The sequence below is a fragment of the Amphibalanus amphitrite genome, unplaced genomic scaffold (assembly GCF_019059575.1).
Source record: "Amphibalanus amphitrite isolate SeventyFive unplaced genomic scaffold, NRLGWU_Aamphi_draft 001895F_arrow, whole genome shotgun sequence".
NCBI classification, from domain to species: domain Eukaryota; kingdom Metazoa; phylum Arthropoda; class Thecostraca; order Balanomorpha; family Balanidae; genus Amphibalanus; species Amphibalanus amphitrite.
The window spans coordinates 60,677-81,129 of NW_024883388.1; the positions used below are offsets into that span (position 1 = coordinate 60,677).

Here is a 20,453-nt window from a genome sequence, read left to right on the forward strand (position 1 = left end):
ACCGTCCCCAAGCGGAGCGAAGAAGCGGCCTGCACGGTCAACATGCAGAGCGAAAAAGCTGCCTGCACCGTCTCCAAGCGGAGCGAAGAAGCGGCCTGCACCGTCCCCATGCGGAGAGAAGAAGCGGCCTGCACCGTCCCCAAGCGGAGCGAAGAAGCGGCCTGCACCGTCCCCAAGCGGAGAGAAGAAGCGGCCTGCACCGTCCCCAAGCGGAGAGAAGAAACGGCCTGCACTGTCTCCGTGTCAATCGGACGCTTCACCTGCACGGGAGGCTGGAGAGGTAGGAGCGAATTTTACATTCGAACTGACAGCTGAAGACACGGCAGAGATATTTTCCAGTCATAAACTGAAGAAACGTTGGTCTGATAGGTTTTTCCTGGTTGGGGAAGACGTCGAAAGCAAAGGTGCCTACGATGTCCGGAGAGAGCAGCTCCAAAAAGCACCGGACACGGAAGTGAACGAAGGGAATATCACCGAGGTCAGAGCATCACCTGGACCGTCGCCGGGACCGTCACCATGCCGTTCATCACCAGGACAGTCACCGGGACAGTCACCATGCCAGTCATCACCGGGACCGTCACCATGCCAGTCATCACCAGGACAGTCACTAGGACCGTCACCATGCATGTCGTCACCAGGACAGTCACCATGCCGTTCATCACCAGGACAGTCACCGGGACAGTCACCATGCCAGTCATCACCGGGACCGTCACCATGCCGGTCATCACCAGGACAGTCACCATGCCGGTCATCACCAGGACAGTCACCGGGACTGTCACCATGCCGGTCATCACCAGGACAGTCACCGGGACCGTTACCATGCCAGTCATCACCGGGACAGTCACCGGGACAGTCACCATGCCAGTCATCACCAGGACAGGCACAGGCTGCGTGCGGAGCGAAGAAGCGGGATGCACCGTCCCCATGCAGAACGAAGAATCGGCCTGCACCGTCCCCATGCGGAGCGAAGAAGCGGCCTGCACCGTCCCCATGCAGAGAGAAGAAACGGCCCGCACAGTCTCCGTGTCAATCGGACGCTTCACCTGCACGGGAGGCTGGAGAGGTAGGAGCGAATTTTACATTCAAACTGACAGCTGAGGACACGGCAGAGATATTTTCCGGTCATAAACTGAAGAAACGTTGGTCTGATAGGTTTTTCCGTGCTTTCACCAGCTGCAATAGAACGACAAAATGTATCCTGGCAGTGCGATACCGGCACCTAAAGAAGATGTCGTCGAGCAGGAAAAACACAGCTTTCTTCAGATGTCATGCCCAGTGTCGACTGCCAGAGTGCCACCAGTACGTTTTCAGAATTCAGAAGAACCCTGGAAAGTATGGTGCTGTGGTTGAAGGCAAGATCCTGAGTGGATCTGCTAATGCCCACAAAGTATACCATGCCCATCGAAACTTGAGGGGAGAACGGCGCGTCCTGGTCGGGGAGGACGTCGATAGCAGAGGTGCCTATGATGTCCGGAGAGAGCTGCTCCAAGACGCACCGGACACGGAGCTGGCCTGGGAGAATACCACCGAAGACAGGGCATCGCCTGGACCGTCGCCGGGACCGTCACCATGCCGTTCATCACCAGGACAGTTACCGGGACTGTCACCATGCCAGTCATCACCAGGACCGTCACCATGCCGGTCATCACCAGGACAGGCTGTGTGCGGAGTGAAAAAGCGGGATGCACCGTCCCCAAGTGGAGCGAAGAAGCCGCCTGCACGGTCAACATGCAGAGCGAAAAAGCGGCCTGCACCGTCCCCATGCAGAGAGAAGAAGCGGCCTGCACCGTCCCCATGCGGAGAGAAGAAGCGGCCTGCACCGTCCCCAAGCGGAGCGAAGAAGCGGCCTGCACCGTCCCCAAGCGGAGAGAAGAAGCGGCCCGCACTGTCTCCGTGTCAATCGGACGCTTCACCTGCACGGGAGGCTGGAGAGGAAAGAGCGAATTTTACATTCAAACTGACAGCTGAAGACACGGCAGAGATATTTTCCGGTCATAAACTGAAGAAACGTTGGTCTGAAAGGTTTTTCCGTGCTTTTACCCGCTGCAATAGAACGATGAAATGTATCCTGGCAGTGCGATACCGGCACCTCAAGAAGATGTCGTCGAGCAGGAAAAACACAGCTTTCTTCAGATGTCATGCCCAGTGTCGGCTGCCAAATTGCCATAAGTACGTCTTCACCATTCAGAAGAACCCTGGAAAGCATGATGCTGTGGTTGAAGGCAAGATCCTGAGTGGATCTAATGATGCCCACAAGGCATACCATGCTCATCGAAACTTGAGGGGAGAACGGCACGTCCTGGTCGGGGAAGACGTCGACAGCAGAGGTGCCTTGGATGTCCGGAGAGAGCTGCTCCAAGACGCACCGGACACGGAGCTGGCCTGGGAGAATACCACCGAAGACAGGGCATCGCCAGGACCGTCACCGGGACCGTCACCATGCCGTTCATCACCAGGACAGTTACCGGGACTGTCACCATGCCAGTCATCACCGGGACCGTCACCATGCCAGTCATCACCAGGACAGTCACTAGGACCGTCACCATGCATGTCATCACCAGGACAGTCACCCGAACAGTCACCATGCCGGTCGTCACCAGGACAGTCACCATGCCGGTCATCACCCGGACAGTCGCCATGCCAGTCATCACCGATACCGTCACCATGCCAGTCATCACCGATACCGTCACCATGCCAGTCATCACCGATACCGTCACCATGCCAGTCATTACCGAGACCGTCACCATGCTGGTCATCACCAGGACAGTCACCGGGACAGTCACCATGCCAGTCATCACTGGGACCGTCATCATGCCGGTCATCACCGGGATCGTCACTGGGACAGTCACCAGAACCGTCACGGCGACCGTCACCATGCCGGGCATCACCAGGACAGTCACCATGCCGGTCATCACCGGGACAGTCACCATGCCAGTCATCACCAGGACCGTCACCGGGACCGTCACCATGCCGGGCATCACCAGTGAAGACTGCATGCGGAGCGAAGAAGCGGTCTGTACCGTCCCCATGCAAAGCGAAGAAGCGGCCTGCACCGTCCCCAAGCGGAGCGAAGAAGCGGCCTGCACCGTCCCCATGCAGAACGAAGAAGCGGCCGGCACCGTCCCCAAGCGGAGCGAAGAAGCGGCCCGCACTGTCTCCTTGTCAATCGGATGCTTCACCTCCACGGAAGGCTGGAGAGGTAGGAGCGAATTTTACATTCAAACTGACAGCTGAAGAAACGGCAGAGATATTTTCCAGTCATAAACTGAAGAAACGTTGGTCTGAAAGGGTTTTCCTGGTCGGCAAAGACGTTGAAAGCAGAGGTGCCTACGATGTCCGGAGAGAGCGGCTCCAAAACGCACCGGACACGGAGCTGACCGAGGGGAATATCACCGAGGTCAGGGCATCGCCTGGACCGTCGCCGGGACCGTCACCATGCCGTTCATCACCAGGACAGTCACCGGGACAGTCACCATGCCAGTCATCACCGGGACCGTCACCATGCCGTTCATCACCAGGACAGTCACCGGGACCGTTACCATGCCGTTCATCACCAGGACAGTCACCATGCCGGTCATCACCCGGACAGTCACCATGCCAGTCATCACCGATACCGTCATCATGCCAGTCATCACCTAGACCGTCACCGGGACCGTCACCATGCCGGTCATCACCGGGACACCCACCATGCCGTTCATCACCAGGAAAGTCACTAGGACCGTCACCATGCATGTCGTCACCAGGACAGTCACCCGGATCATCACCATGCCCGGCATCACCGGGACAGGCTGTGTGCGGAGCAAAGAAGCGGCCTGCACCGTCCCCATGCAGAGAGAAGAAACGGCTTGCACCGTCCCCATGCGGAGAGAAGAAGCGGCCTGCACCGTCCCCAAGCGGAGAGAAGAAACGGCCTGCACCGTCCCCAAGCGGAGAGAAGAAGCGGCCTGCACCGTCCCCATGCGGAGAGAAGAAGCGGCCTGCACCGTCCCCAAGCGGAGCGAAGAAGCGGCCTGCACCGTCCCCATGCGGAGAGAAGAAACGGCCCGCACTGTCTCCGTGTCAATCGGACGCTTCACCTGCACGGGAGGCTGGAGAGGTAGGAGCGAATTTTACATTCGAACTGACAGCTGAGGACACGGCAGAGATATTTTCCGGTCATAAACTGAAGAAACATTGGCCTGATAGGTTTTTCCGTGCTTTCACCCGCTGCAATAAAACGACGAAATGTATCCTGGCAGTGCGATACCGGCACCTCAAGAAGATGTCGAGCAGGAAAAACACAGCTTTCTTCAGATGTCATGCCCAGTGTCGGCTGCCAAATTGCCATAAGTACGTCTTCACCATTCAGAAGAGACCTGGAAAGCATGGTGCTGTTGTTGAAGGCAAGATCCTGAGTGGATCTAATGATGCCCACAAGGTATACCATGCTCATCGAAACTTGAGGGGAGAACGGCGCTTCCTGGTCGGCGAAGATGTCGAAAGCAGAGGTGCCTATGATGTCCGGAGAGAGCTGCTCCAAGACGCACCGGACACGGAGCTGGCTGAGGGGAATATCACCGAGGCACCGCCGGCGAAAATATTGCGACAGGCTGCGTATGAACGAAGACAGAAAGAGAGGTATTCTCAAGACTGGGCTGTGGATGTGCAGTGCCGGGCAGAAGACTCAGCTGCCAGTGACTCTTCCAGTACTATTTTGTTTGGAGGCATCCATTTCATCGCGAGACACCCGCTTTCGGTTCACATGTTCGGCGAGCATTTCATGAGGAAATACCACAACCGCCCAACGACGCTTCACATTGATGCCACCGGGGGCGTGACGAAACAGATCGGTAAAAAGCGCCCGTATTTGTACGCTATTGTAGCGGAAGGCACCAATGAGAACGACAACAGCTACCCGTTTGCGCACCTGATTGCCGAAGATCATACGGTTCCAACAATTCAACATTTTCTCACACACCTAGCACGCGAGTACAGGACTGTCACAAACGACACGTTTCAGCCGCCGCGTGTGGTACTGGATTTCAGCTGGGCTCTACTTCATGCAGTTGTTCTCAGCATCATGAAGATGAGTTTGCTGGCGTACCTGGAGCGGTGCTGGGACTCTAGCACCAGCAATCCCCCGGCGACGACTATCAGCCTCTGCGGCAGCCATCTCATGCATCAGTTCGCACACAGTCTCACTGATTGTGGCGTAAAGAAAGATTGCCGTGGTGGATACATGTGGCTTTTTGCACGCATGCAGAAGGCGACCTCCTTGGAGCAGCTGGACGGCGAGTTCAAGACCCTGTGTACATTGGCGATGAAAAAGACAGAGGTTACAGACCATGCCGGCATCCGGGGAGATATGGCGGAGGAAACTGAGGAGCAGACTGGAAAGATCCTGAATCCCAGTGAAGATGAGGACGAGGACAAGGTGCCACAGGAAGTCAAAGGTACCAAAAAACAGACATACAGGGCGCTGTCACCTTACGGGCGACACTTCGAAAGGGTGGTGGAATCGGTCAAAACTTCAACATACGAAGACGTTCATGAAGTAACAAACCCGTTTTATGCACCGAAGGTCGTGGAAAGTCTGATGAAGTCACTGCTGCCACTGGCACCCCTTTGGAGCCAGCTACTACCGGGTCTGTCCGGGGTCACGACAAATGCGTCTGTCGAAGTTTACTTCAACGTCGTCAAGCATCGTCTCCTCCGAGGCCGAACCAAATTGCATCCGTGCGAGTTCATCCGACAGCTCTTGAATGATACCAACAGCCGCGTGAAGGCGGATCGAATCCCAGCCAAACCTGCACCACGAGGGAGGAAGCGACTGAAGAAAGACCGCAAACCTCCCAGCAAATCGACGCAGCACGCCCATAAGACTGTACCGGAAGATCCGGACGTCCAAGAAGAGTTCTGGTCCAAAAAGAATCGGGCTGCGTCAAGGCCATCGTGGTACGCGCGAAGCAAGCCACCGGACTGTCTCAAACAGGCAGCGTGTAGCAGCAAGGCACCACCGATGCTGGCGCGTGATATCCCAGAGCAGGCGCAGCCGACATCAGCTAGAGACGGCAGCAAGGCACCAGCCGCGACGCTGGCGCGCGATATCCAGGCGCAGCCGACATCAGCTAGAGACGGCAGCAAGGCACCAGCCGCGACACTGGCGCGCGATATCCAGGCGCAGCCGACACCAGCTAGAGACGGCAGCAAGTCACCAGCCACGACGCTGGCGCGCGATGTCCAGGCGCAGCCGACATCAGCTAGAGATGGCAGCAAGGCACCAGCCGCGACGCTGGCGCGCGATATCCAGGCGCAGCCGACATCAGCTAGAGATGGCAGCAAGGCACCAGCCGCGACGCTGGCGCGCGATATCCAGGCGCAGCCGACATCAGCTAGAGATGGCAGCAAGGCACCAGCCGCGACACTGGCGCGCGATATACCAGAGCAAGCGCGGCCGACATCAAGAGGAGAAGCTAAGGCTGGACAAAAAGAGCCTAAGCTGGCGCTGGACCCGAACTCCGTCGGCACCAGTCTCTGCGAACAGTCTGAGAGATCATTGAGCCCCTACCAGTGGCTAGACGACGAAGCCATTGACAGGTTTTGTCTGGCGCTCTCTGCGTCCACTGACGGCAGAGTGGTCCATTTTACGACTACTTGGTACGAATGTATGATTGGCGGAAGGACATCTGCAATGCTGCGGCACCATTTGGCATCTCGGTCAGCCCAGCATGCAACCATCTGGCTGCTTCCCTACAACAGGAACGGCAACCACTGGGCGCTCTACATCGTCGCCCACAAGTCCCAAGCTATCATTCACCTGGACTCACTGGGGCTCCAGCCCAACGGTCTCGATGTGGCCCACGTCCAGAAACTGATAGAAGCAGCCCATCTGTTGATGCCTGATCCAGAATTTGACTGGAGCCGATGGTCACTCTGTGTGCCAGTGGAGTATCCCATCCAAGGTGACTCCTACTCCTGCGGCACGCGGGTCTGTCACGCGTCTGAAGCGGTGTCTACTGGTGGGGTGCGACTGTTCAACGACGCCCTGATGCGTAAGGAGATTCTCCACAAGATCAAAAGCACACAGGTTAGACCATCAACGATAGGTACTGTGTCATTACATGCTTGGTTTTTGTTCATGCGCTTTTTAAGTGAAAACTCAAGTTATCCTCTATTTTTAGTATTAAGTTACCCTCTATCCTCTATTATTTTCTGCGAGGGCACAAGAAAAGTGACAAGCCTGGAACATTTGCTGTTATGGGGTGACATCTCCGAATGTAAGCAGTAAGACATGTGATTCGTTTTGCCGTTTGTTTAACAGCGCAAGAACAAAGTATTGGAGGAAAAATGTAACATATGCTGTGTCGTAATTGCTTTGCTACAGGTGCCGTCTGGGGTCCGCAGCGTCACATTGGGTTTCCAGTGCAGAAAAGAGATGTGGAAGGCGATGCCGAAGCTCCACACTGTCCATGCCGTCGGAGACGTGTTCATCTTTTTGCAGCAGCTCTACCGGGCATCTCTTTAGTGAGTTTTAAGTTGTACGTACCTATTACCCACGTCGGAGTGGCCTTGTTGCTCGGCAACATCGGAAACGTGATACAATTTGGGAGTATGTCGAATCTTCCCAGCCCACACACGCTTTTCAGTTGATTTGAAGCTCAAATCTCATCGCAGTGAAAATTATCGCTGCGAGACTGTTTATGTCCATTACCTCTAATGACGTCATACGACCTGAAATGCATCTTAACCCGCGTACCGACGGGTCTCTAGTCTCTCTCTCTCTCTCTCTCTCTCTCTCTCTCTCTCTCTCTCTCTCTCTCTCTCTCTCTCTCTCTCTCTCTCTCTCTCTCTCTCTCTCTCTCTCTCTCTCTCTCTCTCTCTCTCTCTCTCTCTCTCTCTCTCTCTCTCTCTCTCTCTCTCTCTCTCTCTCTCTCTCTCTCTCTCTCTCTCTCTCTCTCTCTCTCTCTCTCTCTCTCTCTCTCTCTCTCTCTCTCTCTCTCTCTCTCTCTCTCTCTCTCTCTCTCTCTCTCTCTCTCTCTCTCTCTCTCTCTCTCTCTCTCTCTCTCTCTCTCTCTCTCCCTCCCTCCTCTCTCTCTCTCTCTCTCTCTCTCTCTCTCTCTCTCTCTCTCTCTCTCTCTCTCTCTCTCTCTCTCTCTCTCTCTCTCTCTCTCTCTCTCTCTCTCTCTCTCTCTCTCTCTCTCTCTCTCTCTCTCTCTCTCTCTCTCTCTCTCTCTCTCTCTCTCTCTCTCTCTCTCTCTCTCTCTCTCTCTCTCTCTCTCTCTCTCTCTCTCTCTCTCTCTCTCTCTCTCTCTCTCTCTCTCTCTCTCTCTCTCTCTCTCTCTCTCTCTCTCTCTCTCTCTCTCTCTCTCTCTCTCTCTCTCTCTCTCTCTCTCTCTCTCTCTCTCTCTCTCTCTCTCTCTCTCTCTCTCTCTCTCTCTCTCTCTCTCTCTCTCTCTCCCTAATTTTACACATTTCGACCAAAACTTTCCAGAGACTTTGATAGGTCGGCCGCAAATGACGTCAGAATGACGTCATGTTCTGCCATTTTCGACAAAAAAAAGTTTCGCGGGAATAGCTGTCAGCCCTACAGCATTGAAGATACAGAAAAATGTTCAAGACATATAAAGTGTAGAATAAACAGGGCTACAAAACTGTCACCTCGGTTTTTTGAAATTTGTGGATTTTGAATCCCTAAAATAAAAGTCATTGTTTGGATAATATAGCCAAAAATAAAAAAATACAAAAAAAAACGGAATAAATATGACAGACCATCTTCATATTCATCTTCATGTTATCGGGCAAGAGGCAAGGTGTCCTGAAGCACGATATGTCTCCGCACTCGTCCCGTTCTGCTGAGGCTGTCTGTGTGCTTCCTCTCGTCAGGTGTGGGAGGCGGTGGCTGTGGCCCAGGAGCACCGCGACCTCCGTCTGAGCCTGCTGCTGACACAGGTCATCGGCTCACATGAGGCGCGCCAGCTCGTCAGGAGCCAGCTGGGAAACTGGCGGCAAGTGAGCAGGACGGACCAGGGCCTTGGACTCTGGACTGGAGGTCAGAATGATCGAGTGGTGAGGCGGAAAAGGCCCACCCCACCTCCAAGGGTCCCGGCGCAGAACAAGCCGGCCACACGCCCCTTCGAGCGCGTAGCCGGTAACGAGCGCGACTTCCGAGCGGCAGCTGGAGGGCAGCCAAAGTTCGGCCTGCGGCACAAGGGCCCGTGGGGCCACGGAAGAAAAGAAGGAAGAGGGGACACCTACCGAGTGCGGGACGGCGTCGGTAAAACCAAGATGTGGCACCACGACCACCTGAAAGCGTATGATGGACAGACGTGCGGTTTGCCGGGAGAGGTGGCCGCCGCGTGGTGCGCGCGGCATCACCCAGATCGCGGCGCGGGACCTGAGCCGCCTCCTACCGCCCTTGGCCCGCCCGCGTCGTACCGAATGCGGCGCGGCTGCCCCTGTACAGTGTCAGGCGGGGGTCCATGAACTGCGCGAATCGCGGGCGCGGTAGTGTATACATACTTGTAAAATGTGAGCTGTCGTACACCTCTCTTGTGTAGGGGGGGGGGGTGTGTTGGGGAGCGGCGGCCGTTCGTATCGGCCGCCGGTAGCGTGCGCCGGCGCTGCAACCTGCAGTCCCGGCCGGCTGGTGACGTAGGTGACGTGGCGGCCGCTGATTGGTCGGCGGGCGCCCAGCCCCCCTATATAATGCGGCGCATCGCCGGCGGCGGCAGTCGCTGAGCGGCAAGGCCGTATAAGAGCTGAGCGGGTGGCTCGGCGGGTGGGACCTCGGGGCTGAGCGGTTGGCTCGCCGAGAGGAGCTCTGGGATGGGCTAGTGGACAAGAGGTCCGGCCTGATTGGCAGTCAGGGTATTAGTGTGTAATGAGCCGATGTGCGCAGATCAATACATTAGATAGCTGAGCCGTGGTGTTTACCCGAGAATGCGTGTTCCGAACATCAGCATGCCGATGCCGAGATGCCGACGTCACCCCGATGTTTGCCGACGTCGGGCCGACGTCAGCATGTTTACTGGGACTTAGGTATGTAAGTGCATTTAGCATCACGCATGTTGATGTACCTATACCTACGCCCTACTACCCTGAATCTATTCTTTGATACTACCGGGCCCTGTTTCAAGTCATGGCGCTACATGACGGTTGACGCCACCGGCAGCACTTTTTCTCTTTGCCTTTTTCTCTTTGCCTCCCTAATTTAAATTTGGGAGATCGGTTGAGACTAGCGGATTTCTGACACGAGATTCGTGCTCAGCGTGTCAGACTTGGTCCCCTAGACCCATTTTTGGCCGAAATTTATGGGGCCCTGGAGCTTGTCAATCTGTAGATGGACGAACTCAAAAACGGTAAATTTGGGTGATCGGTTGAGAATAGCGGATTTCTGACACCAGATTCGTGCTCAGCGTGTCAGACTTGGTCCCCTAGACCCATTTTTGGTCCAAATCGATGGCCCCTGGAGTTTGTCAATCTGTAGATGGACGAACTCAAAAACGGTAAATTTGGGTGATCGGTTGAGAATAGCGGATTTCTGACACCAGATTCGTGCTCAGCGTGTCACACTTGGTCCCCTAGACCCATTTTTGGGCAAAATCGATGGCCCCTGGAGTTTGTCAATCTGTAGATGGACGAACTCAAAAACGGTAAATTTGGGTGATCAGTTGAGAATAGCGGATTTCTGACACCAGATTCGTGCTCAGCGTGTCACACTTGGTCCCCTAGACTCGTTTTTGGGCAAAATCGATGGCCCCTGGAGTTTGTCAATCTGTAGATGGACGAACTCAAAAACGGTAAATTTGGGTGATCGGTTGAGAATAGCGGATTTCTGACACCTGATTCGTGTTTAGCGTGTCAGACTTGGTCCCCTAGACTCATTTTTGGGCAAAATCGATGGCACCTGGAGTTTGTCAATCTGTAGATGGACGAACTCAAAAACGGTAAATTTGGGTGATCGGTTGAGAATAGCGGATTTCTGACACCAGATTCGTGCTCAGCGTGTCACACTTGGTCCCCTAGACCCATTTTTGGGCCAAATTGATGGCCCCTGGAGTTTGTCAATCTGTAGATGGACGAACTCAAAAAACGGTAAATTTGGGTGATCAGTTGAGAATAGCGGATTTCTGACACCATATTCGTGCTCAGCGTGTCAGAGTTGGTCCCCTAGACCCATTTTTGGGCCAAATCGATGGCCCCTGGAGTTTGTCAATCTGTAGATGGACGAACTCAAAAACGGTAAATTTGGGTGATCGGTTGAAAATAGCGGATTTCTGACACCAGATTCGTGCTCAGCGTGTCAGACATGGTCCCCTAGACCCATTTTTGGGCCAAATTGATGGCCCCTGGAGTTTGTCAATCTGTAGATGGACGAACTCAAAAACGGTAGGTAAATTTGGGTGATCGGTCGAGAATAGCGGATTTCTGACACCAGATTCGTGCTCAGCGTGTCAGACTTGGTCCCCTAGACCCATTTTTGGGCGAAATCGATGGCCTCTGGAGTTTGTCAATCTGTAGATGGACGAACTCAAAAACGGTAAATTTGGGTGATCGTTTGAGAAAAGCGGATTTCTGACACCAGATTCGTGCTCAGCGTGTCACACTTGGTCCCCTAGACCCATTTTTGGTCCAAATCGATGGCCCCTGGAGTTTGTCAATCTGTAGATGGACGAACTCAAAAACGGTAAATTTGGGTGATCGGTTGAGAATAGCAGATTTCTGACACCAGATTCGTGCTCAGCGTGTCACACTTGGTCCCCTAGACCCATTTTTGGGCGAAATCGATGGCCCCTGGAGTTTGTCAATCTGTAGATGGACGAACTCAAAAACGGTAAATTTGGGTGATCAGTTGAGAATAGCGGATTTCTGACACCAGATTCGTGCTCAGCGTGTCACACTTGGTCCCCTAGACCCATTTTTGGGCGAAATCGATGGCACCTGGAGTTTGTCAATCTGTAGATGGACGAACTCAAAAACGGTAAATTTGGGTGATCGTTTGAGAAAAGCGGATTTCTGACACCAGATTCGTGCTCAGCGTGTCAGATTTGATCCCCTAGACCCATTTTTGGGCCAAATCAATGGCCCCTGGAGTTTGTCAATCTGTAGATGGACGAACTCAAAAACGGTAAATTTGGGTGATCGGTTGAGAATAGCGGATTTCTGACACCAGATTCGTGCTCAGCGTGTCACACTTGGTCCCCTAGACCCATTTTTGGGCGAAATCGATGGCCCCTGGAGTTTGTCAATCTGTAGATGGACGAACTCAAAAACGGTAAATTTGGGTGATCAGTTGAGAATAGCGGATTTCTGACACCAGATTCGTGCTCAGCGTGTCACACTTGGTCCCCTAGACCCATTTTTGGGCGAAATCGATGGCCCCTGGAGTTTGTCAATCTGTAAATGGACGAACTCAAAAACGGTAAATTTGGGTGATCAGTTGAGAATAGCGGATTTCTGACACCATATTCGTGCTCAGCGTGTCAGACATGGTCCCCTAGACCGATTTTTGGGCCAAATCGATGGCCCCTGGAGTTTGTCAATCTGTAGATGGACGAACTCAAAAACGGTAAATTTGGGTGATCAGTTGAGAATAGCGGATTTCTGACACCAGATTCGTGCTCAGCGTGTCACACTTGGTCCCCGAGACCCATTTTTGGGCGAAATCGATGGCCCCTGGAGTTTGTCAATCTGTAGATGGACGAACTCAAAAACGGTAAATTTGGGTGATCGGTCGAGAAAAGCGGATTTCTGACACCAGATTCGTGCTCAGCGTGTCAGACTTGGTCCCCTAGACCCATTTTTGGTCCAAATCGATGGCCCCTGGAGTTTGTCAATCTGTAGATGGACGAACTCAAAAACGGTAAATTTGGGTGATCGGTTGAGAATAGCGGATTTCTGACACCAGATTCGTGCTCAGCGTGTCACACTTGGTCCCCTAGACCCATTTTTGGGCGAAATCGATGGCCCCTGGAGTTTGTCAATCTGTAGATGGACGAACTCAAAAACGGTAAATTTGGGTGATCAGTTGAGAATAGCGGATTTCTGACACCAGATTCGTGCTCAGCGTGTCACACTTGGTCCCCTAGACCCATTTTTGGGCGAAATCGATGGCCCCTGGAGTTTGTCAATCTGTAGATGGACGAACTCAAAAACGGTAAATTTGGGTGATCGGTCGAGAAAAGCGGATTTCTGACACCAGATTCGTGCTCAGCGTGTCAGACATGGTCCCCTAGACCCATTTTTGGGCCAAATCGATGGCCCCTGGAGTTTGTCAATCTGTAGATGGACGAACTCAAAAACGGTAAATTTGGGTGATCGGTTGAGAATAGCGGATTTCTGACACCAGATTCGTGCTCAGCGTGTCACACTTGGTCCCCTAGACCCATTTTTGGGCGAAATCGATGGCCCCTGGAGTTTGTCAATCTGTAGATGGACGAACTCAAAAACGGTAAATTTAAGTGATCGGTCGAGAAAAGCGGATTTCTGACACCAGATTCGTGCTCAGCGTGTCAGACTTGGTCCCCTAGACCCATTTTTGGTCCAAATCGATGGCCCCTGGAGTTTGTCAATCTGTAGATGGACGAACTCAAAAACGGTAAATTTGGGTGATCGGTTGAGAATAGCGGATTTCTGACACCAGATTCGTGCTCAGTGTGTCAGACTTGGTCCCTGGGGCAAGTTTGGGCGAAATCGGCGCACCCTGAATATCAAACTGTAGTTGGATAATCAAAGTGCTGCTAAATTGACAGCAGTCGCATTTCATTCGATCTTTGTCGTTCATTTGCCAAGGCCATTGTTTCAAAGCGGATATCAGAAAAACAAATTTACCCTAAAATGACGTCAAACTACATGTTTGATGATTTCTAAAGTAGTGTTTAACAAATGTATCAATTTTGTAGCTCTTGTTGACACCAATTAATTAGTATAAAAATCAAAATTGCACAGAAAGGTTGAAAAGATTGTTCCTCAAAGAAATAGACGTCATTTTTCAAATTTTTGATAAAACATTTTCCGGTGTAGCTGGCGCAGATAAGACATTTGTCATTTGTTTACTTTTTGTATCATCTCGGAAATTTTTAGTTATGGGCGTTTTTATTAATTTTGTTGTGCAATTAACCCTATGTAGATGTGTGATGACATCTCCCCTGGTCGTCAACACATGGCCCTTTACGAATGCGACCGAGACAGGTGTGACATTTTTAGTTTTTTATTTTATTATTTGCATGCATTGTATTGCACATGTTCAGTGCGATAACAATAAGATTAACTATAAGTTCAGAAGCAATTTTCTTATTTTAGAAGCATTAGCATACTTATCCGCGTCTTGTCCACGTCTCGTTTATTTCATATAGTCTTGTATGATATGATCTGTACCACAAAAAACTTGGTGCATGCTTACAAATTTCAACCACCTGAACCGTGAACCTGTCAATGTTCAGCCTGGCAGATCCTGTCAGCATCTGGCTCTGCTCTGGATGCTGTGGAGATGGGCTGCACCACTTGCGAGAAGCTGCAGTGTGATGGCACTGTGGGGTTTGGTGGTAGTCCAGATGAGAATGGCGAGACAACACTTGATGCCATGATAATGGATGGGTAAGCATTGAGGAGTGAGGACGTCCGCATCGTTATTGCATTGCTTCTTGTTCTATGAACTGCACATTGTAGACTGACCCTGATTATTTTCTTGAGATCATTGATATTTACTTCAATGCTTATATAATGAATGATTTTATTGCACATGCTATATTGTCATTTGAAATTAAGAATGCCAGCCAATGTAAACTCTGCTGCCCGCTCCAGCACTCGTGAAATTGGTGTGACAATCACCACAGGCGCTGGTAACACGATCCCCGATCCCCGTCCGTAGTGACACCCAAAACGTGGGCGCCGTGGGGTGTCTGCGGCGCGTGAAGAGCGCGGCGTCGGTGGCGCGTGCCGTGCTGGAGCACACGCGCCACACGCTGCTCGTGGGAGAGCTGGCCACGCAGTTCGCGCTCCAGCTGGGCTTCAAAGAGGAGACGCTCGAGACGGACCACTCGCGCCAGCTGCACCAGCAGTGGCGGGACAACAACTGTCAGCCCAACTTCTGGATGGTGGGTATGAGCGGTAACGAGAACGGGTTGTTGTTGTGAACATTGATGGAGAAGGAGCTGAGACGGTGGCGAAAATCTGCTTAGCAATTCGAGAAACAACACGAGAATCTACAAACAAATTTACCATTATTAATCACGTTGCGGGTGCGATTTGGAAGAGCGACGTTGTGAACAAAAACGTACATAGGTTGTAACTTGTAATACACAATTGTGAGGAGCGTATGTGTTGATAGGCATTTAACCAAAAGCGAATGAAAGGCATATGATGATTAACTTATAACTGTACCATATAACTGCCTTGCTCTACCCGACATCAGGGCGGTAGAACAGGAGACGTGAATTTGTTGTTTTACATCCTGCAATGCAGAACGCCTCACATGCTATTATGAACAATGCACAGCTCTTATTGCCGCATTTCACTCCGCTTTCAGAACGTGAAGCCGGACCCAGCGCAGAGCTGCGGGCCGTACTCTCGCGACTGGGCTGCCGCGGCTGCAGCGCAGGCGTCGACTCCTTCATGGGCCAGCGCCAAAGCACATGACACCATCGGGATGGTAGCCATCGACAGTCAGGGAAAGATGGCCGCCGGTACCAGTACGAACGGAGCCATCCACAAGATTCCGGGGTAGGTCAGGTTGAGGATTATGTTGATGAACCGTTCGTGTACTATAGATAAAAGTGGGACAACTGACAACTATTGGTTCGGACTTCGGCTAATTCTCAGAGCAAAGCAATATGGAAGCTGGGAGCAACGTTTCCATGCCTGATCTTGTGCCAGGTTCTAAAGTCTAAACCCTTCGCATGACTGATGATTGATGAATGGTTATCTGCAGTCGTATTATGTCCAATTTACCGTCCATTATCTCCCTTCCATCCCCTCCCCCAACCTGACCAGTGACCAGCTAACCGTCGGTTCTGCTCGCCTCAGCCGCGTTGGCGACAGTCCGGTGCCGGGCGCCGGCGCCTACGTGGACGGCGCGGTCGGAGGCGCGGCCGCCACCGGTGACGGAGACGTCATGATGCGTTTCCTGCCGAGCTTCTTCGCCGTGGAGGCGATGCGGAGTGGCGCCGAGCCGGCCGAAGCGTGTCGCTCGGCTCTGGCGCGGATCGTGGCCCGCCACCCGGAGTTTGTCGGGGCCATGGTGGCTCTGACGAAGGACGGTCGCCACGGCGCCGCCTGTCACGGTATAGACAGTTTCCCGTACAGTGTGGCCGGAGGCGGAGACGGGGTGCGGGTGATAAATGTGAGCTGTGAATGAGCTGTGGGAATCAGCTGGCTGTGAGGGCGATCAGGTGGTCAACGAGACAGGAATTGGGAATCTGGAGCTGCCAGTCGAAGCGGGTTATGGTAAAATTGTGGATTTTTATTCTCTCACTTGTGACGCGGTCTTTGATGACTGATGGGTCCCCCATGCCGTTTATTTCTTTGCTTGCCAATGGAGATTTATGATATTCTATCAAGCAACGATATTATGCGGGATTCAATACACCAACTGTCAACATAGCACATAGCACTGTATTCATCGTGCTTTGTTTTGGTCATGCACTACATACAATATTGCAAATGCAACTACGATGATACTATAGGGATTAGGACGAGTGTTAACCAATGGGCTACGTGACCGATCGAATGACTAGAGTAGGTGCATGGAAGCCGTACTTTTTTACTGAATACCGTACAAAGTATCAGGATTTGTTTAGTCGATGTGTATCCCAGCTGTTACCATTGTTCTGTTCCGTGTTCTGCATGCTTTGCATGTGATCATATCAGTGTTACGTTGTCCTTTGCCGACCAAATAATCATTAAACCCACGTGACGCCGGACGGATGAGTTTGTTTGACGAACATTTATGATGACCCATGGGGTTGATCAGCTGTGCTATTACCTATTTGGTAAAGAACTATTACCTATTTGCTATTACCTATTTGCTATTTGGTAAAGAACACTTGGCAAAATCGCAGTATGACATCGAAAAACTTTATTTTTGTGAACTGAGTCGCTTTCCAATCCCGAGAAGCGGCCTGCCACAGTTGACAATACGCCGAATCGTCGGAGAGAAGTTCAAATGTCTGGGAATGCAAGCGGCTTCAGACTAACGGCGTGAGTTCCGTTCCTCTATTTAGCAGAGGAGCGATAGTTCGGGATCCGTCCCTGACGAAGGCTCAGTCGGACAGTTGTTCAGATACCGCCGCGAATGGTGCTCAAGAACGGACGGCTGGCCCAGAAGGTGTTGCAATGAGTTATTCTAGTGACGAATATCACAGCAGGCCGAGCGACTTCTCCACGACGGCGTGCGGCTGTCCCATCACCTCGGAGGCGTCCACGGCGCCCAGGTAGTCGCTGAAGTCTGTGAAATGTTCAGAGGGTCAGCTCGAGGCCGGATGGCGGGAACGAATGTTGGAAGTTCGGGCGAAAGGGGAAGTACGAAAGGCGGTGAAATTCACTCAAGAGTTATCCGGTACACTTATAACTTATAAGTAAGATATTAAACATTGTTACGAGTATATCGTTCGTTAGCATACTGCAGTTGTCTCTTTGCTTATTAGTTGTAATTGAAAGCTATCTGCGGACATAAAACGTAGAAAATCGTATGAACACACGATAACAATGCTACACAGCCGGTCGACATTCAAGCACTGTTGCGATCTTCCCAATTCCATAAGCCTCCCTAGTCCCTACTCACCGAGCGTCTCGTCGCGTCCGGTTAGCGTGTCCATCATGATGTTGGACGACTGAAGGAAGGGCAGGCGGCCGACGCGGCTGGCGGCGCGCTTCTCCGCGTGCAGCCGCAGCGGCGCGTGCACGCCCTGCACCTGGCGCAGCCAGTCGGAGCGCAGGCCGGCCTCGAGTCGCTCCTGGCGCGCCACGGCCGACTGTACCGGGTGGACGGGGGCGTCCGCCTGCGGCCGGCCCGCCTGCAGACCGTGGGTCAGGCGGTCCACCGCACCGTACTCACGCCGCTCAGTCATCTGCAGAGAGGAGGAAACAACACAGTAATTTAGGCTAGGGAGGTGCATTGCAAGATGTTAACATTGCAAAGTTCCATGCTTCTTTTTCATGACATCTCTACTTCCAGCAGCATGGGAATAAATTATAGTGGATAGGTTATTTGTGGGTTTATCCCAATTTGTTGGAATAAAAATACTCCAAGATGGCCTGGTCCTTGCTACATTACCCTTCCATTGCCCTCACATTTTGCAATGCCTGCTTGCTGCAGACAGGAGAAAGAGGATGGAACCTGGGCCTGCACAGACAGCTTGCCGCTTGCCCAGTGGACAAAAAGCCATCCTGGGTGGGAAGGTTAGCTCAAAAGTGCAAATATGTCCATATAAATCTTTAACATTTAACAGCATCATTAATTCATTATAAATCATTATGAAGCATAACAAAGACAGCAACATAATCACAATCAACAATGCTACTTCAGAATTCAGTAACTTTGTCAAAAATTTGTAAATTGTCAGTGTTGACGTGGCTTCCACAAAACCATTCCTAGCTAGCAGTGCCGCGATTTACACCTTTTGTAAGGTATCCATGATTCTGGATTATTATTACAACTGAATTAGCCGTAGACGTCACATTTTCAGTATAAATCTGCATCCAGAACCGGATAATTTATTGTCATTCGACATCAATCTGATTTTGAACTTATGTTGATGTTAAAGGGACCCTTCCACCTTTAAAAAAGTTTATGAATTGGCATGAAAGTGATGTCGCTCGGTTCAGAAAGAGCGAAAACGAATATCTACCAAATTTCACCGAAAAATATTCACCGGTTTTCAAGATATTAGACTTTTACTTTTGTTTACTTTTTGGGATCTCCGCTGTTCCTAGCGACTTTATTTAAAAGTGCGGCATTTGTTGCGCGCAACGCAGCATATGTTGCGTTGGAGGCATATTTACGTCTGGACAACGAGTTGCGTTGGAGAGGCCGGAAATAGTGGCGAATTCAGGACCGCAAGAATGGACCGTCATGGGAATGATTCTTTTTCAAACCGTGCACTGTTTTCAGCCGAAATTTATAAGTTACTACAAAATATTTTGTAATTACATTTACACTAAGAATAAATGCCATCAGGTTTTAGTTTTACTACATTTGCATTTTGTCAAAAAGCACATAGTGCTGTTACATTGCAGTTTTTGCGCGTTTGTTACAAAATATGAAGCTAATAAGCCCTTGGATCAGAGGTGTCAGTGTAATTGTTCGATTCCCGGGCAATGCACGTGGCATTGCCGCTACCTGACCGCTTGGAACAGCGTGAGAGTTCCGGTTAGCGCCTTGGTCCACTGGATGTGGTGCTTAACCCAAAACCAACCAACCAACCGTCAGTGTAATTCATCAGTGCCAGAGGTTAACTTGAGGGGAAGCTGTGCTAATTGCTCTTGTCCATCCACTAAAAGTTATTTAATATTTTGCTTTGTTTATTCCAAGAGTAGAGGGAACTATTTTTATTTGTGCCTTCATGCCAGAATTGAAGGTGGATCATTAAATTTTCAAGGCAGTTTATAAACAAGCATTAAGTCTTTCTCGTATATCAGCAGTGGCTAAGAAGAGAAGGTTGATCAATCCTGAAGTTCAGTCATCGTACCTCAACTTGGCAGCAAGATCCCCAAGGACAGAGGATATGTTGTATACCTGCCTTGTAAATCAAAGCATTTTTGTGCCTGCAAAGGCTTAAGTTATTTGTGGTGTGTTCGGAGTGAGGCTATATGGCCATTTTTGTTGTATGTTTATGTGGAGATTGAATATAACTGTGAACCTGTGCTTGTTTGTATACTTACTACAGTCAAACAGGGAACCAGCACATTCATTTGTATTCATTTGTATTCATAGAAAAACATCACAAATACCATTGGTAGGTCCTGGTGATGGTCAGCGGATCGTACTAAATTCGATTCGTCTGGATTGGTCGTAGCATGAGTCTCCTCTTTCAAATACACATCGAACACAACATTATACACTACAAGTACACACATTACAACATCGCTTTGAAGTCAGAAAGCGTCTCTATTGCGGCTAAATTTACATCAAGTTGGTTCCATTCTCGGATAGTTTTAGGAAAGAACGAATTGTGGTATGATAGTAGTCGCGATTGTATCCGCCTTATCTTTTTGGGATGATCGTTCCTCCCTATGTAGTTAGGCCTAAGAATAATATCATCAGTGTCATGTCTACTCTCGCCATGGTACAATTTGAACAAAAAACACAATCTGGCAACTTTGCGTCGTGCTTCCAGCGTGTCCCAGCCAATTGATGACAACATATCTGTGACGCTGCTATCCCTACTGTAATCGTTCAAGGTAAAACGAGCTGCACGCCTCTGTATCATCTCTAAATTGTGTTTCATTCCTTCTGCGTTGGGATCCCAAACACAACT

At 51.2% G+C, this 20,453-nt stretch overlaps 3 protein-coding genes across 3 annotated transcripts; 1 reads left to right on the plus strand and 2 right to left on the minus strand.

Moving 5' to 3' along the window:
• Positions 1–479: 479 nt before the first annotated feature.
• LOC122375690 lies at positions 480–3,632 on the minus strand. Its single transcript, XM_043355176.1, has 4 exons — positions 3,435–3,632; positions 2,427–2,990; positions 1,497–1,658; positions 480–887 (listed from the first exon to the last, which is right to left on the minus strand). Exons 1-4 carry the CDS (start codon positions 3,630–3,632, stop codon positions 480–482), a joined length of 1,332 nt encoding a protein of 443 aa, XP_043211111.1.
• Positions 3,633–14,030: 10,398 nt separating this feature from the next.
• On the plus strand, positions 14,031–16,737 carry LOC122375687 (N(4)-(Beta-N-acetylglucosaminyl)-L-asparaginase-like). Its single transcript, XM_043355174.1, has 5 exons — positions 14,031–14,169; positions 14,421–14,574; positions 14,849–15,074; positions 15,506–15,699; positions 16,003–16,737. The coding sequence occupies exons 1-5, from the start codon at positions 14,064–14,066 to the stop codon at positions 16,331–16,333; spliced, it is 1,011 nt and encodes a 336-aa protein (XP_043211109.1). The 5' UTR covers positions 14,031–14,063; the 3' UTR covers positions 16,334–16,737.
• Positions 16,738–17,152: 415 nt separating this feature from the next.
• On the minus strand, positions 17,153–18,065 carry LOC122375685 (proteasome maturation protein-like). The gene is made up of 2 exons (XM_043355172.1): positions 17,759–18,065; positions 17,153–17,422 (listed from the first exon to the last, which is right to left on the minus strand). The coding sequence occupies exons 1-2, from the start codon at positions 18,042–18,044 to the stop codon at positions 17,334–17,336; spliced, it is 375 nt and encodes a 124-aa protein (XP_043211107.1). The 5' UTR covers positions 18,045–18,065; the 3' UTR covers positions 17,153–17,333.
• Between the last annotated feature and the right edge of the window lie 2,388 nt (positions 18,066–20,453).